Raw genomic sequence first — 17,006 nt, forward strand, 5'->3', positions numbered from 1 at the left:
CAGGAATATATAATCTTATATGAAGATAAAAGTTATTCTTACATGAAGAAATTTTATATAGTTCCAAATTCGAAATATCATATTCCTGTTATTCATGAAAAATATTTATGAATTGAGAGGGAAGAATATGAGATAGGAAGAACGATATCTTCGAATTAAGAATTGTATCAGTTTGTCTCGCTTCATGAAAATTACTCTTGAATAATATGTGAATATATTTTTAACGGAGCTATACAGAATTTCTTCATGTAAAAGCAAGTTTTATCATCACGTAAATGAAATTACATATTCTCGCTTGTACATGAAAATATGAGTCTTGCAGTGATACTAATATTTTCTATCTACTGTGTTGTAGAATTGAAGGTTTAACGCTGGGCCCAAATTTCGACTCGGAAATTGCGCTCGACCGAGCTTTAACGCGGTTGAATATCCACGCGAATGTTCTCAGATGCAGTAACACAGATATCACTTCTTGTCACCGAGCTTTTCCCACCTGCTCGCTATTGAGTTGCAGGAACCGTGTTTTTCCGTGCGGATATTCCCGAGCAAGAGGCACGCGTTCTCTCTCTCTCTCTCTCTCTCTGGTGACAACGAGCTCTCATGTCGCGATTATCAGGCGAACGCACGCTTCGACAGCCGGGAACGCCGCGCGTTCCGCGGCTGGAATTCCGCGGTGCGAATTCGCCGGAATCCCGGACGGCCATAAATCAACGCGGCGCGCTCGGTTCCTCGCTTCGGCGCGAGGTATCCGTTAACGGAGATCATTAGCGCGGCACCTAGAAACCGGGCCCGGACCCAATCAGAGGCCACCCGCTTGCTCGCTTGGGTGCCGTGACGCACGGGGGAGTTCGGCAAAAAATTCTACCGGTCGAATGAGAGAGAGAGAGAGAGAGACGGGGAATCCGAGGAGGAGGATTTTATATCGACGTCCCCGCACGCCCCGTCGGCGCGAAATCGCGCGAAAGCAAGGGCGGCGGGTAATGTGCGGTCGGTGTGTGCGAATAATTAATTCAGCGTTCGCGCCGCAGCCTGCTCCGCTTCGACCGGCGAATCGACCGCCCTTTATCCTTTCCCTCCCCCTCTCATCCCTCCTCCTCTTCTCTCTCTCTCTCGCTCTCTCGCCGCCGATGCTCGCGACGCTGCCGCTACGGCGACGTGCGTGGGATCGTATCGACCTATTTGCATCGGTATCGAGCGATGCGCGTTTCGTTCGGAAACTTTCGTGCGGGATGCATGCCCGCACGCACGACGATCCGTGGAGAAGGCGCGACGGAGTAATTTATTAATTCGTGCGATTATCGCGCACACCTCGTTGCTTCCGCTTTTACGAAGCGGATTGTCAATCCCGTTGAAATTCATCGTATGGTCGGGACATCGCGGCTCTCTCTCTCTCTCTCTACCTCTTTCTCACTGCGAAAGAGCCGGAGCGCCACGGCTATTGGGGAGAGAGGGGAGAGGGGTGAGACGGACAGGCACGACGAAGCCGTATCGATCACATTAAGGGATGTTTTTACAATAATTTCTCCCCGGCACTACGGCGGCCCGTGAGCGCGTATAGGTGGCCGCACACCGACGCGGCCGCCGGTCGCGATGGATCGCTAGGTAGCTCGGGTAGGTAGCCAGCCGCCATGTCTAATTATGTCGCATTGATTTTGTCATTAGCCACCCCACGTCGACCGTCGACGGCTCGCTCGGGCTCAACGTCGGGGCAAAAAGCACTTCCTACAATGCCCGAGCGCGAAGCCTCGAGGCCGCGTTCTTCTTTACGATCTCTTAACGCGCGCGCCGTCCGATGGAAGAAGCATCGAAATCGGCTCGCGGTCGGAAAACGCGTGCCGACACACGCGGAAAAGCTCTCATCCTCGCGGCGGGATCGCGCTTCCCGAATTTCGAAATTTTGGCTCTATGTCAAACTTTTAAGTCTACGACACAGCAGGAGCTCCAAGGTAGCGAAATAAGCTCAGTTTCAATTCTAATAATATAATTTGCTGTTACTTTGTGTCTGGTCATGTGTCTTGAATTTTCGATTTTGCTGTTTTAGCTTCAAAATAGATTGCAAGACAGTATTAAAATTACACGGATAAAACAGTTTGGTTGAATGGACGCGAAATGAGCAAATCAAACAGGTTTCGACTGAAGAAAACAGAATTTCTATTCTATATAAGAGCTGCATTTGATTCATAAGGGCCAACAATTCTATTTACTTCAACTCAAATGCATTTGGTTTGTCCGTTTCAGATAAATCTAACAAGACTGATTTTTCCGTATAAATCTCCCGAGAACATTTTCCGAGACACAAACGATCGAAGAAGCGGAGCTTTTCGCCAAAACCAACTTCGAACTCGTCTTAGTATGTCTTAAAGAACCTGTCAAGTGAAAAGACACACTGATAGAAAATTATAATTTCGCTGCTAAACATACCTTTTAACCGCAAACATTATCAGGAAAACCATTTATCTAGTAAGTGTTATTATATTACACTGTCAGTGATAATTTAACTAATTAAGATAATTACTAAAGCATACGTTGATTCTGGGACATCCTGTATAGATCACCTAAGCAGGCGCAAGCTATCCTTGAGAGCGCCAAAGTAACGTCAAAATTTCTCCTAGGATTGCCGTTGGCGAATTAGAAAAGATGCGAGACACCAGGTTTCATTCATTCGCGCTGACGTCCGTACGCGAAAAATTCGTCGTTGTTCTACAGTGAACCGTTACGCGCACAGCGTCGAGGTATTACGTCTCTTTGCGTCTTCGTTCAGCTCCGGTTTCCCTTGATGGCCTATCTCCGCGGCTCTGATTTGAGTTACCGAGTCGCGCACGCGACAACACCACTGCGTGGACGTTCTCTGACGTACGCGGGTCAAGTGTCGGCGGGAAGTTAAATGAGATCGTTGTGGAACTCGTCCCCCGACGAGCTAACAAACGACTCGGCTGCAGATTTTGCGCCGCATCCCCGCGCTCTATTTCCTGCACACGCGACACGCTCTCGCTTCTCCTCCGTCGATTCGACTCGCGGATTCTCCACTCCGAGATGTGTTCACCGTGTTCCCCTTAGGTTCGTTTTTCCCTTTACAATACAAATCGAGGAATTTAACCGAGGAGATTATAGAATATACACAGAAGAATATAAGAATATACACATAGATCGCCGAAAATGAAAATGAGTGAGCGAGTGAGCGAGCAGCGCAGTTCCGAAAAGAACTACATTACCCGCTTTTATTATTAATGCCCGATATCCGTCGTTTTCTTTTTTTTTTCGACCAATTTGGAGACGGCGGTGATTATAGAAAGGGAAGAAAAATCGACGAAATATGCATGCGGTCTAGTAATACACGGCCCCTGAGTCAGCAAGGACGATTAACGGTAATATCGGCGGTGCCCCGCATCTCCTCGTTGCTCCGAAAAAGCGCGGGCGCGCGCGGCGATCGGCGGCGGCCGTGGTTCGACTTCTCTCACGGCCGGCTTAATTGCGGATCCCCCACACGCTAACGGGGTTAATTGGCGGATTCGTGTCTGGACCGGATGCCCGCGCGCGGACGACGAAAATTCGATGAAATCTAATAATCGGTGACCGCCACAACGAGCGAGCGAGAGAGCAGACCGGAGAGAAGGAGAGAGAGAGAGAGAGAGAGAGAGCGAGGGTCCGTTGTGTGTACGCGCGTGCGTGTTGCGGGCGAGTTTCTCACGGTGCATTGGAAGGAAATTATAAGGGAATGGGTTAAACCCTGGGTTACCCCCGCGGGGAGGGGGAGTCCGGGAGGGAGAGCGAGGAAAGGTGAGAGAGGAGCGAAGAGAGCAGCCAGCGCGAAGAAAGCGACGTGCTTGAGGAGGAGGAAGGAGAAGAAGGAGAATACGAAGAAGACGAAGAAGACGAAGAAGAAAAGAGCCGAGGAGCCCGCGAGGAAGACAAGAGTGCGCGCTCACTCGCCGCTCGCTCGCTCGCTCGCGCGCGCTCGCGCACGAGTGGGGGAAAATCATACTTAATTGATATCACAAAGAGGCCCTCCTCGCGCTCAGCACCTAACCCAACCCTAACTTCATAATCGCCGGCTCCACCGTCGGATTAAACGCCGCCCGGATCCATGTTGCACGTAAATTACGCGCGCTCGCTCGCTCGCTCGCTCGCTCGTCTGCTTCGTGCGCTCTGCCCTTCACTTATTGCCGTTGTCTTCGAGCGAGAGAGGGCCCGTTCTCTCCCATCCATCGGTTGTTCCTCTTCTGCCCCCGGTCCCCGCTGCAGCCTCCTCCTCCACCTCTTCTGTTGCTCCCCTCCTCTTCCGCCTGATCGCGAACGGATATTCTATGGCGGAGCGGATTCCTTCGGGCAATCGAAATAATAACGATTAATCGGCGCTTATCGGATATCGCGAAGACGCGTCGGGCCCCCGACGGGGTGCAGCGAGGCGAACGGAAACATCGAGAATGGACGTGGACGAAGCGCGAGTCACTCGTGGAGGGTCTCGCGAAGAGCCCCGCGAGCGCGCCCGGTCGTCGTTGAATTCACCAGCGTCCTCCTCTTCGTCCTCCGGCCGTGCGATCGTGCGATCGCTAATAGAAAAGCCGGGAAGATTCGCGAGGGAAAGAGAGAGACAGAGAGAGGTGGGGAGCGATGATGAAGAAACGTTCGTTGCGGGGATATCACGAGGAGTGCGCCGCGGTGTATTAACGTCACTCCGACGGTTGTTTCTATAATTTCGCCCATACGCATCGGTCCGTATCCACTGCAAACGCGGAGATAATTATCGATTGCGTGTTTACCACGCGAAACTCGCGTCTCTCTCTCGCATTGTAGCGTGTTTACATGCACGCGCGCATTATGAATCTCACGAGCGCTCATTATCGGCGGCGGTCGATACCTCCATTGCGAAAGGGCGCGCGATAGCGTTATTAGTGGCGAATAAAATTATTTATTACGCGCCTGTTTTCCTTCCTTTTTCCGTCACTCGCGATGTTGCGAAGCGAGGTGCGTGAGCGAGTGAGGTTTACATAAACGCGAGATGTAATGCAACAAGCAAGCGAACGAACGAGCGGGGGGTAGTCTCTAAAGTGTAATCAGTGTATTACCAGTAAGAAGCAGTCAATAGTCACAGGTGGTCATAATTATAACCGTGACACTGCAAATCAGTAAAATTGCGCTGTTTTTCAGCATCTTAATTCGAGTAATATTTTCATCAATTTAAGTACATTATTTTAATAGCTTGTAGTAAATATTTATTTGAACGCAGTAATATCTTAAATTGTAAATGAGTTACTGAGTGTAAAATGGTTCCAAATTTAAGGGAGGATTTACTAGAATAACACTTCTTTTCCATTAAAGAAACTTAGTGGTTTCAAATATCGATTTTTCTGTCCAGTAAATATGTATTTCGCAAAAATGCATTCTGATATTCTTAATATTATGATTTTAATCGTTGTCGCAATTGTTTTAACGCGTACAAATAAACATCTACTTAAACGAAGGAAATATCATATTGTATATAATCAATTGTATTTTCATCGACAATCGAAGACACCGGCTAACCGGGCGCCGCAATTATTTCTCTCATCTCGGCATTTGCACACGCATTGGCAGAAATTACAGCTAAACTAAACTGGAATCAAGTTCTTAAATGTTCAATCAGGAGAGAGGAAATGGACCAATAAGACCGAGAACACAGTTAAATTAATGCCATTATAGACATATGAGCGTGTAGAAATTATAGCTATTTCCGGCCCCAACTATATCCTTTTATAGTTTTAAACAATAGTAATAACAATCTGCACATGAGGTTATTAGTTATTATATAATACATCGTATGACGTTATCGGAATATTGAAAGATAGCCGATGATCCAATGAGAGAACTCGTAGTGGAAAAATGTTCTTATTGGACCATCGGCTGCGCTTCGACATTGGACAACGACACATGACATATTGTGCAACATACTTTATCACTGACGTTATAGTAACACTTACTAGAAAAAGGGTTCTTCTGACTATAATGCTTTCACTGTCATGATTATAGTTAGAAATATTAAATATGTTTTTCTCAATGTGTACGACATACCGGCAGTGTGCGTTTCCGCGTGGCTTCGCACATGCGTCATAGACACTAAACGCGGTCGCCGGCCGTGGATAGTTCTTATCAGGGCTCTGCTCCGCCGTGTATTAAGTAGAAAGCTGTCTGGCTGCGTAATAACAATAATAAGAGAAATACGGCCTCGCGGTTAATTGCACGGTGCAGCCGCCGGTGCGTTGCACTTGGTGATTGATGCAGTCTAATGCACCGCGCAATGTTGTGTGGCTCGGTGGCTTTTTTCCCCTCTCTTTCTCCTCCAGAATCGGGAACACTGCTCGTGGCACGTCGAGATTTCCAGATACCTGCGCGCGGATATCGACCCGAAAAGTATGTTTTCCAGCTGCTGACCCTCGGAGTCCCCCTTTGATGTATCTTCAAAGATATTCCACATGTACATATCTACAATCAAAAATTCTCGTCGATTGATCTATCTATCGTTGCTTAATGGGACGTTTTCGGTGCCAGTGATAATTCATTTATCTCGAGAAACAATCACATTCTTATGTTTCCATCACTTTTTTGCTGGAATATTTTATAGTAACGTTTTTCAATTTTTTTTCTAACTCTTTTCTGTTAAAGCCATTTCTTCTGAGTTAACTTTTGGAAAACACACTATTCACACAGTAACAGTAAGTTTTGCGTTAAATTTCATCATAATTTCACGTGATCCAAACGTTGTTAAATTACAAGTTTTTGTGCTAATTTAACACAAAGTGAATACGTTTGACACGACAATTTTAACAAGAACTGACTTCAACGCAAGTACGAAATGTTACTCTTACTCTTACATCGTATTGAGAGAACACTAAATTTCCAAAATAAAAAGCCGAAACTCCAAGGATTGAATTGTTGTACGAAGAGCCTTTCGATGATTGTGCTTCGGGCGAAGGACGAGGCTTCGAGTGGTGCGTGCGTATGAAACGCATTCGCCGCATAACAAAGCGCCCGTACAATGGGATTTCTCGATAACGTCAATTGGTCAAAGGGGATCCATCAGTCCCGGACGTCGTCGCGGACCTCGAGGTGTCTCTAATGGCACGCCTGTTTATTCCGCTGGCGCGCGGAGCGTGTTCGGAGCACGCGAAAGTCTGCGGTCGCACTTGCGCGATGCGGAATTTCGACAACTTCCGCTTTTCGGTGCGTCCATAACGCCGAACAATATCTTCTCGGGCGACCGTGTTGGAACTCGCAGGGAGAAGGAAATGAGAGAGAGAGAGAGGGGGGGAGAGAGGGAGGGAGAAACCGCCACCGCCGTCCTACCTACCTACCCGTCACCCTTTGAGGACACCCGTGTTCTTCCTCTTGCGGCACGCAAGTTCGCCTGAGGAATAAGCAGGCACGATATTCAATAAATAACGAGACGCGTACGAGATAATTGAGAAGCCATAATTTCGCGCATCTTGCGTATTTCGTGCCGAATAACGCGCGCAGGGCCGAGGCCCACCGCTCGCCGCCATGTGGGCCCCGCAAAGGTCCGCGGATGCCTCCTACCTCCGTTCCTCCGTGGAGGGATACAAAGGGACTTTCGAGCGAAACACCGCGACAAACAAAGGGCACGGTGCGTCGATTTCGCGGTCGCTCCTTCGCCGAACGTTTAACTCCCATCATCGGGGTCCCTTCCCTCCGCCGAATCGCCCTCGTCGCCGTCCCCTCCCGGCCAAGCCGTCAGTGCCCGCCACCCCGTGTGCCCTCTCTCGTCTTTCTTCCCGCAGCATTATGTCATGCGCTTCCCTTTTCCACTATTGAACACTCATCAGCCACCTGTGATCGTCCTCGACTTTCTCCAAAGTTATAATTATGTCTGACTTCGCGGTATCGCCCGCTGTTACGCGCTCGTAGATCCATCGCGCTCGGCTGTTCCGCTCCTTCACTTCCGTTTGCCTCTCTCTCTCTCTCTCTCTCTCTCTTGGAGATATATTTGCGGACTCCGATATCGTCTTTTATCGCAATCGAATGTGTACACACCTCGTAGGAAGATTTTTGCGCTATATGTCGTCGCAGCTCGAACGGGGCGCGTTGGATAAAATTAAAACGGTGACGTGTCGTACTCGTTTCCGGTGATATCTATTTATATATATATATATATATATATATATATACCGCAAAAGATAGTTCCGGACGATTTTTTCTTCTTTTTCCTCTCTCTTCGAGAGAGACAGCTCTCTCCACGATAGCTTCGACGAATCTTCTGCTCGCGCTCTTGCGCGTGCAGACGTGAGGGTCGTGACTGCGCGATGAGACGCGCGAGCCGTATGCAGAAAGAGAGAGAGAGAAAGAGTCGAGCTCTCCACCCTCGAAAACGAACGCGCGGCCATGAATTGCCGCCTCCGTAGAATATGGTCGGGAGACAATTAAGATGCTATCGTTTAATTACGGCTAGGCCCTGCGCGAAAACAAAGCCGTTCGATACCGCACACGCCACTAACATGGACGCACCAACGCCGCTTGTCGCCGTCCTGCCGGGCCGCGCGTGCTAGAAATAGGCGAGCCTAGGCGGCAGGTGATGTCAGATTGGCAGATGTTTCTCGTTACACAATGCCGCGACGTTGTTACCCTCGCGTTTTTCTTCTCCTCTTTTTCTTCCTTCATATCCCGCCTGCCCACACACACACACACACACACACACGGGCACGCACAGGCACGCGCACTCATACGCCGAGTATGATAACGTATCGATGTGGATTGCGCACACGATATCGAACTGAACCCTTTTATCTCGTTAACCCTAGAATACTAACGTGCCTCTCCGAGACGCGGATATTTTTTTAACGAACCCTCCTCTTTCCTCTGGCCTCCTTTTCATCCCACCAATATCCAAGTTGCTTTATATTTCGCGAATATAATGTGACGCATTACACAGTTTTCGAGTTCTTTCCATTTTCTGTCACCATACGTTTTTCAAGACGTACACGGAAAAAATTCATATCAATTCGAATTAATATTTATATATTCTCATTTATGTGAGAATACATAATCTTGCACGGAAGAAAATGCTGTTGGATTAACAAAATTTGCAACAGCGCGTATAAATTGATTCAATCTTCTTGATTTAATAGCAATATCATTGAAATTAATATTGGAGTACAAACTTAAAGCAAAGACTCAGCATTCTGGGATGAAATAAATATCAAGACTCTCAGCAGCGAAACGACGAACGAAATAGTTGACGAACTACGAACTCGTGAAATTGCCGTCGTCTTGGACGGAAGAGTAACAAGCGATCGTATCGCGTGGACGTCTGGAGAAGCGCGGAGCAACGTTTTCGCCGCGTCTTTCTCGCACTTGCACGCCGAGGATGCATATGTGCCTACCCCCTCCCCCGCGCGCTCGTTTAACATCGACAATCCGTACGCTACGCGCAATTATATCCCTGAACGCGTACGATTTCGTCCTAATGAGCGCCGTCGAGGGGGCAGGCGGGCATCCGTTTTATCGGATCGCGGAGCGTTTCTCCGCGCGGCGCAGCGCGGTGATTGGGCATCGGAGGCAGAGAGGAAGGATTCGCCTAGGATTGGCGGTATCGATCGATGATAATCCGAGGGAACGATCGCGGCGGCCGGCGCGTACCTCACGCATTATAAAAGCGGTATCGCTCGAGAAAGAGATGCCGGGGGATACGGTGACTAGATTATGGAGTTTGCACCGCGGAATTATAACTGTGGTGATGGCGCGGGTCGATGAGAAGGAGGAGGGAGAGAGAGGGGGGGAGGAGGAGGAGAATGCACAGGGTGAGGAAGGGAGCTACGTAATGCCGCGTGTATACGCGTATATACCATAATGTCCGGCGATACTGCTCGCGGCCAACGGGCGAGAAGAGGGCGATCAAGAGAGCAGGAAGAGAGGGAGAGGGATAGGGAGGGAGGGAGGGAGAGAGGGAGGGGTCGTTCCAGGCTTCTTCTTCCGCAGGATAGGATACATTCTGCTCTTCGTTCGGACGCTCGGTCGTCACGCTGCTCCACACCCCCGTGCACACGCACGCGAGAGCCGGCGCATAAATCCCCCGTGTACACCCACTCGGCTCATCTTTAATCCGTTAGATTCCGTGAATGCTTGCGGCCGGCCTCCTACTCACGACGAGTTGATTCGAGACCGCGATTCCGCGTAATTGGGATTAGATTATTAGAGTCCTGCGCATCTCTGCCCACCTCTCTCTCTCTCTCTATCTCTCTGTCTTTCTCTTTTTCTCTCTGTTTCTCCTTCTATCGCTCCCGGCAGGAGTTCATATCATCGCGCACGTTTCAGTAGAAACGTGGATTACGTTGCCGAACGCGTTATTCCCTACATGGTAATCAAAGCGACCGACGACGACGACGACGATGTACTCGATGGTTTTAGGGGATGGACATACCGCGCACAAGGAAACGTTTAAAAAGGGATATATGCTTGAAAACTTGGCTAAATACCTACCCTGTTCTGCTTTCCGCAAAGTTTACGTGCATTGACCGCACGGGATTATATATACGAATGCTCCTACACAGTGAAAGTACGCGCGAAAATGAATTGGAAGATTACCTGATATGTGAGAGAATTCGATTATAAATTTCAAAACTATCATCCTCTAGATGTCGATTAGCGTAAACATTTATTTGATACAGAAATCTTGCAGTTTGTACGTACACAGAGAAAAATATCATTCTAATCCTGTTAAGGAAAGTGATCACTCTATTAATTTTTTCCTTTTAAGTTATCCTCAATAAAAAAAATTCAATTCAATTCACTTGAATAAGCAAACCGAAATTTGTTTTAATATAATATTCTCGATCGAATACTAAAGTCACTAGGATTCAGGATATATTTTGATGAAATCTGATGCTATGACAGACCTGTGATTGTAGTATTTGCGGATGTATGAACTTGTGAAATATTTGAAACAAGTAATATTCATCGGCTCTCGTTGGAGAAGAAGCGGAGAGGACTCGCGTGCGTTCGTTCGGTCAGCCTTCGGCAACGCGTGAGCCGATTCGAAGGACTTCTCGGCGAAGCAGGAACGCGTATTGTCTTCGCGGGGAGGGTTTACGGACGCGTCGCGCACGAGGAAGGAGTTAATTCCGCGAACGGAGCGATGCGATTATTTGCGAAGGCGAACAATGCTCCATTTCATAGCGCGCAATATGAAGGAAAACTCCGGCTCGATAAAGGAGGAGGAGACTTCGCTCTTTCTGCGGGAGAGACGCGACGAAAAATGCCCGATCGTATATACAGGCGGGCATTCATAGAAACGATTCGCCATTCAGCATCCTTTCCTCGCGCTGACCGCGCGCGCGAACGGAAACGTCGATATACCATGGACAGATAAGCCCGGGCGATCGATCGCAAACACAGCTGGGTAATCCGAACACAACGAGCCGTTGTGTCGGATTCTCTCCGTCGCGGCTTTGTGTACCTACCCGCCGTCTTCTCCTGCGCGATCCTCCGCACACGCAGCTTGCACACGCGGTTCGCTATCTTTCGGCCGTCCTCGGGAACGCTGTTTGTCCGGATTAACCGACTAGACGACGGGCCTAAATAGCCCGTCTGAATTGATTCTCTCACGGGCTTCTCTAACTAGTCTCTCTCGCGGCCGGACGGCGAACATCGGTCCGGCGATATTTCGATACAAGAGACGTTTTCTCGCGACACCTCGACGTGAAACGCCGGCGCTAACGATCCACCCCCCTGTTTGTTCGATGTTGCAGGTACGACCTGGGCTTGCGTCGGAGTAGCTAGTAAACCGTATCTCGCTGGCGACGAGAAGGATAAGACGGGGAGGCACTCGGCGAGGACGCGGGTGAGCGCAACGAAGCGCGGGAGAAGAAGAAGAAGAGGCAGTCCGGAGAGCGCAGACGCAGGCGCCGTAGGTGATGTGAGGCTGGCGCCCGCCTCACGTTTGGGGTGATGCCCTCCAGTGAGCCCCATCCCCCCCAGTACCACCTTCAACACCACAACATTCCTCCCTCGCACCTACAGCAACACACGTCGAGCGCGATCGGGCAGCATCAGCTCTATCAGCAGCTGGTGGCGGCCCATCATCAGCAACAGCAACAGCGCCAGCAGCAACACGGCGTACCCTTTCAAAATTCCACGTACGCGCAGCAGAAGCAGGAGATGAGCCCGGAGGAGGAGGGGGGCCGCGGGGGTGGGTCCCCCCCGGCGGCTGGGGCTGCTCTTCACCAGCCCCATCACCCCCGCACGGCTAGTCCACCCTCGGGCACGGAACCCTGCACCCGCGACGCGATACCGACACCGACGCCGATCGCGGACACCACCACCACCACCACCACTACCATGACGATGCAGTCGCAGCAGCAGCAACAACAACAACAGCAGGGTCCGAGTCCGAGCCCGAGCCCGACGGGCGGCGACGTGGAGAAGTTCGACGGTAAGATCGTCTACAACCCGGACGGGTCGGCCTACATCATCGAGGGCGAGAGCGAGCTCAGCGAGGACGACTCGTTGCCGGACGGCTGTATCGTGGACGGGCGCGGTGTATCGGTTCCTCACACTGTAGTTTTCCCACATATCGCGAGCGCGTTCTACGTGTCGCGGCTGTACGCGCAACAGGCGACCGCCTACCAGCAGCAGCAACAGCAGCAGCAACGCTCCGCGGTCCAGCAGCACAATCCCGATCTTCCGGTGATGCACAGTTATCGGGTGATCAGTTACAGGAGCGCGGAAGGCAGCAAGCAACCACCCCCGGCGGCCGCGGTGCCACCGCCGCCTGCCGCCTCGGTACCTGTCAAGCCTATTCTAATGTGTTTCATATGCAAGCTCAGTTTCGGCTACGCCAAGAGTTTCGTCGCCCACGCCCAGGGCGAGCACCAGCTCACCCTGATGGAGGACGAACGGCAGATACTCTCTCACTCGACCGCGTCGGCCATCATACAGGCCGTGGGCAGGGGAAAGCAGCCGCTGGTCAGTTTCCTCGAACCTGTCACGAGCTCGACCTGCGCCCAGGTGTCGCCCGTGCAGAATCAGCAGCAGCAGCAACAACAGAGAAACGAGTCCATGGAGAACGAGACACCGACGACGACGAGCACGCCGGCGAGCACCCCCGGTGTACCGAGCAGTCCTCAGCAGCAGCAGCAGCAGTCGCACCAGCAACGGCCCTCGCCGAGCACCCCCACCACGCCCACCTCGCACTCGAGTCATCCGCTCGCGTACAATCATCAGCAACAGCAGCAGCAGCACCAGTGGATGAGCGCAGGCGCGCAGGTGAGCGCGGCCTCCTGGGCGAAGGCGTCCGACGCGATGCACTACACCTCCCCGCCGCCGTCGAGCTCCTCCACCAAGGGATCCCCGTCTTCGTACGTCGCTCTCACGCAACAGCCGCCGAACTTTCTCACCGGCACGACGATAGGCGTCTGTCCGGAGCACATGCAGGGCAGACCGAGCGGGGTGGAGTGCCCGAAGTGCGAGCTGATACTGAACCGACACCCTCCCGGCGGGATGCTCGCCGGCATCCACAGCCGGAACTCCTGCAAGACCCTCAAGTGTCCCAAGTGTAACTGGCACTACAAGTATCAGGAGACCCTCGAGATACACATGAAGGAGAAGCACCCGGACAGCGAGACCTCCTGCATCTACTGCATCGCCGGGCAGCCCCACCCGAGGTTAGCGCGCGGCGAGACCTACACCTGCGGCTACAAGCCGTACAGATGCGAAGTGTGCAATTACTCGACCACGACGAAGGGCAACCTCAGCATACACATGCAGAGCGACAAGCACCTGAACAACATGCAGGAGCTGCAGCAAGGCGGCGGGGGTGGCTCCGGCAGCAGCAACCCCTCGTCGTCGCAGGACGCGCCGCTGCCGACGCGGAGCCCCCACCACCAGCAGAATCACAGCCCGCACCTCGCGGCTCCGGGCGGCAATCAGAGCAAGCCGAAGCCCACCTTTCGCTGCGACGTCTGCAACTACGAGACGAACGTCGCGCGCAATCTGAGGATACACATGACCAGCGAGAAGCACACGCACAACATGCTGGTGCTGCAGCAGAACGTGAAGCACATGCAGACCCTGTCGGCCCTGTCCCACCACCAGCAGGCCCAGCACCACCACCAGCAGGCCCAGCAGCAGCACCAGCAGCTCGAGCAGTTGCTGCACCTCGGCGGCTTGGACAAGCCGCAGCACGCCGAGGCGGCCCTGGCCGACATGGCCTACAACCAGGCGCTGCTCATACAGATGATGACCGGCGGCCAGTTGCCGCCGCAGCTGCCGCCCGAGCTGATGGGCGGCATCGCGAGCATCGGCGCGATGAGCAACCTCGGCGGCGACATCGGCCTGTCGCCGGACAGCATGGAGCCGCCGCCGGAGCCCGCCGACCCGGACCCCGCGCATCTCTATCACTGCTGCGTCTGCAACAACTTCGCCACGGACTCGTTGGACGCTCTCGGCCATCACTTGGGCGCCGACCGCACGAGGACCCGCGAGGGCGAGATCCTCGCGGTCGTCGCCGGGCATTTCGTCTGCAAGCTCTGCTCCTACAAGACCAACCTGAAGGCGAACTTTCAGCTGCACTGCAAGACCGACAAACACCTGCAGCGTCTGCAGCACGTGAACCACGTGAAGGAGGGCGGCCCGCGGAACGAGTGGAAGCTCAAGTACCTGGCGTCGCCGACCAGCGCTGCCCAGTTGCGCTGCCACGCCTGCGACTATTACACCAACAGCGCCCACAAGCTGGCCCTGCACGCGGCCTCGCCCAGACACGAGGCCGCGGCGCTCCTGCTGCGCCATCTCATCGAGACCAGCAACAGCATCCAATCGCCCGGCAAACTCTATCACTGCGCCCTGTGCGCGTTCAGCGCGCGACACCGGTTGCAGCTGCTGCAGCACGTCAGATCGCTGCGTCACCTTCAGATGGAGCAGCTGCACCAGCTCCAGCGACGGAACAGCTTCCAAGGGAACGAGACCCCGCACACCGACATCGGCGACGTGTTCCAGGTGATGAGCGACCCCGACGTGCCGTCGACGCAACGCTCCAGCCCGACCACGCCGAACGCCGCGAGCGCCAACAATGGTGAGCTGAGATGATTTAACGAGGCGAGTCGCCCGATACGGCGGACGAGTGATCGAGCTGAATCTGAAAAGCGATAGTATTCCCGATGTAAAATAGCGGATTACGCGATTACGAACCAAGTGAACCTTCGAAGGCAAGGATCGTTCGACGATGTCGAACGAATGCCGACAATGGTGAGGCGTACAATCAAATAGGAGAATGAAAGACAAGTAGGAGCCAAAAGTTAATGTTAGAACGAAACAATATTTAACGAAAACAACGTGTTTGCATTTAATAAACGTTATTTTCTCTCAATTTTGCTTGTTGTTATCTTAACCTTTAGCTGACACACGGGGTTAAAAGTACCCCAGAGTGTTTTTGAACGCAAATTTTTCATAGCTGCGCGCCAAATTTGGTTCTGTGGCGTCACCTAGTATTAGTCGAGGCTTGACCCAATATTGATAAATAAAACAATTATACACATTTTTTCTCGCTGGGGTCCAAAATACCCCCTATAGCACGTACGTTATTATTTTGACGTGTGTCAGCTAAGGGTTAATACACGAATGCTTCATGATATTTATCTATATAAACTTTGTCACATTAAATACATCGACTGCCTATTTGTTGGTTCTATTGACGAATGTCTCATTTTACCGTGCTTTTCATTGTTAACAGATTGAAATAATTATGCCTGACAAACTTATTTTCTCTTCATATCTTACACTTTTAACGCCTATTATATAATTTTATTTATCCATTTTCTCCGTTTTCCTCTTTTCAATTTTAAAGGTAATCTACATTTTATTGATAGACTGGACATCCATTTCACTTTCTGACGTAGTAAGCATCTTATTCTTACACTTTAACGGGCTTGTCATGTTCTCTTTATTTGGGTTTTAAAAACAAGCGTTACTACAGCGTAAATTTTCATAAAATTTTCACATTGTGTACGAGAGAATCCAAATTGGGACAATCCAGGATTGCTACCGAAACGTTCATTTATTAAACGTGAAAACTTTCTTCTCATTAAATATTGTTTCACTCCGACACAAACGTTTGGCTGCCGCTCGCCTTTTATCTTCCTATTCGAATGGCGAGCGGTATCGAAGTATTTGACAATTCTTTCCTCAAAAGAAGCGACGCTTCTCATCCGTCCGAAAGAAACGGTAGCCAACGCGACGATCTTCGATTGCAAAAGGTACTCAAATCTTTAAAAGAAATAAATAAAAAGGCTGCGGTAAGAGCGAAGAGCCGGACGTTAGGCGCGACGATTGAAATTTCGGACCGATCGTCCGGCAAAAGCGGAGAAACGCGTCACGAAGAAAACACGGGGAATTTCTTGCGACCGAAGGAAGGAAAAAATAAGAAAACAGTAGTTCGCAAAAGTTCGCGAAACTCTACCCTCTACCCTCTACGCTTTTAATGAATTCACTGGTCTCATCATTTTATTATCTCGCAATTAGCCGACGATGACGGTAATTTCGCGCGGCATATGGCGGTGGCGTGTGCCACCGGCGGTGCGGCGCGCACAATACCGCGTGTTATTATATCGGCGCGGACTGTACTTACATAAATATACGTGGAGGAGCGAGGTGAAACCAGCAGCACGCGTTGCTCCGTTGCGTTACGACGATCGCAACTGACGCCGGCACGATCCAAGTGTGCTTTCGAACAATGCCGCACGATGCTTATAGAGGCGGGTTTTGCCATTCTCTCTACCATCCATCGTCCTCTTCTTCTTTCGCCTCCCTCCCTCTCTCTCTCCTCCTTCTTTTCCTCTTTTCCTTTCTTTCTCGCTCTCTCGCTCGTAGGAAACCGCCGGCCGGTGTAATTCGGTGTCGCCAATCTGTAATTTGACATATTATTGTTGCGAGGCACGAGAGCATCTGCGTGCAGCCCGTCCCGGCCTCACCTCCGCCTTTTTCTTCCTCCACTCGGATGCCGCGCATCGCCGGAAGACTTTCTCTCC

The 17,006-nt window shown here is 51.3% G+C and overlaps 1 protein-coding gene across 4 annotated transcripts in view; it reads left to right on the top strand.

The window, feature by feature from the left end:
* The window catches only part of LOC106743815 (zinc finger homeobox protein 3-like), a 406,062-nt gene that overhangs the window by 274,243 nt on the left and 114,813 nt on the right, over positions 1–17,006 (top strand). For all 4 annotated transcript variants that reach the window (XM_014618018.1, XM_014618017.1, XM_014618019.1 and 1 more), the window contains one exon: positions 11,736–15,055. In XM_014618018.1, the coding sequence (XP_014473504.1) occupies positions 11,935–15,055 (3,121 nt within the window). In that variant the 5' untranslated portion in view covers positions 11,736–11,934. The remainder of the gene's footprint in view (positions 1–11,735; positions 15,056–17,006) is intronic.

The sequence above is a fragment of the Dinoponera quadriceps genome, unplaced genomic scaffold, assembly GCF_001313825.1.
Source record: "Dinoponera quadriceps isolate SergipeBrazil2010 unplaced genomic scaffold, ASM131382v1 scaffold1245, whole genome shotgun sequence".
Lineage (NCBI taxonomy): Eukaryota > Metazoa > Arthropoda > Insecta > Hymenoptera > Formicidae > Dinoponera > Dinoponera quadriceps.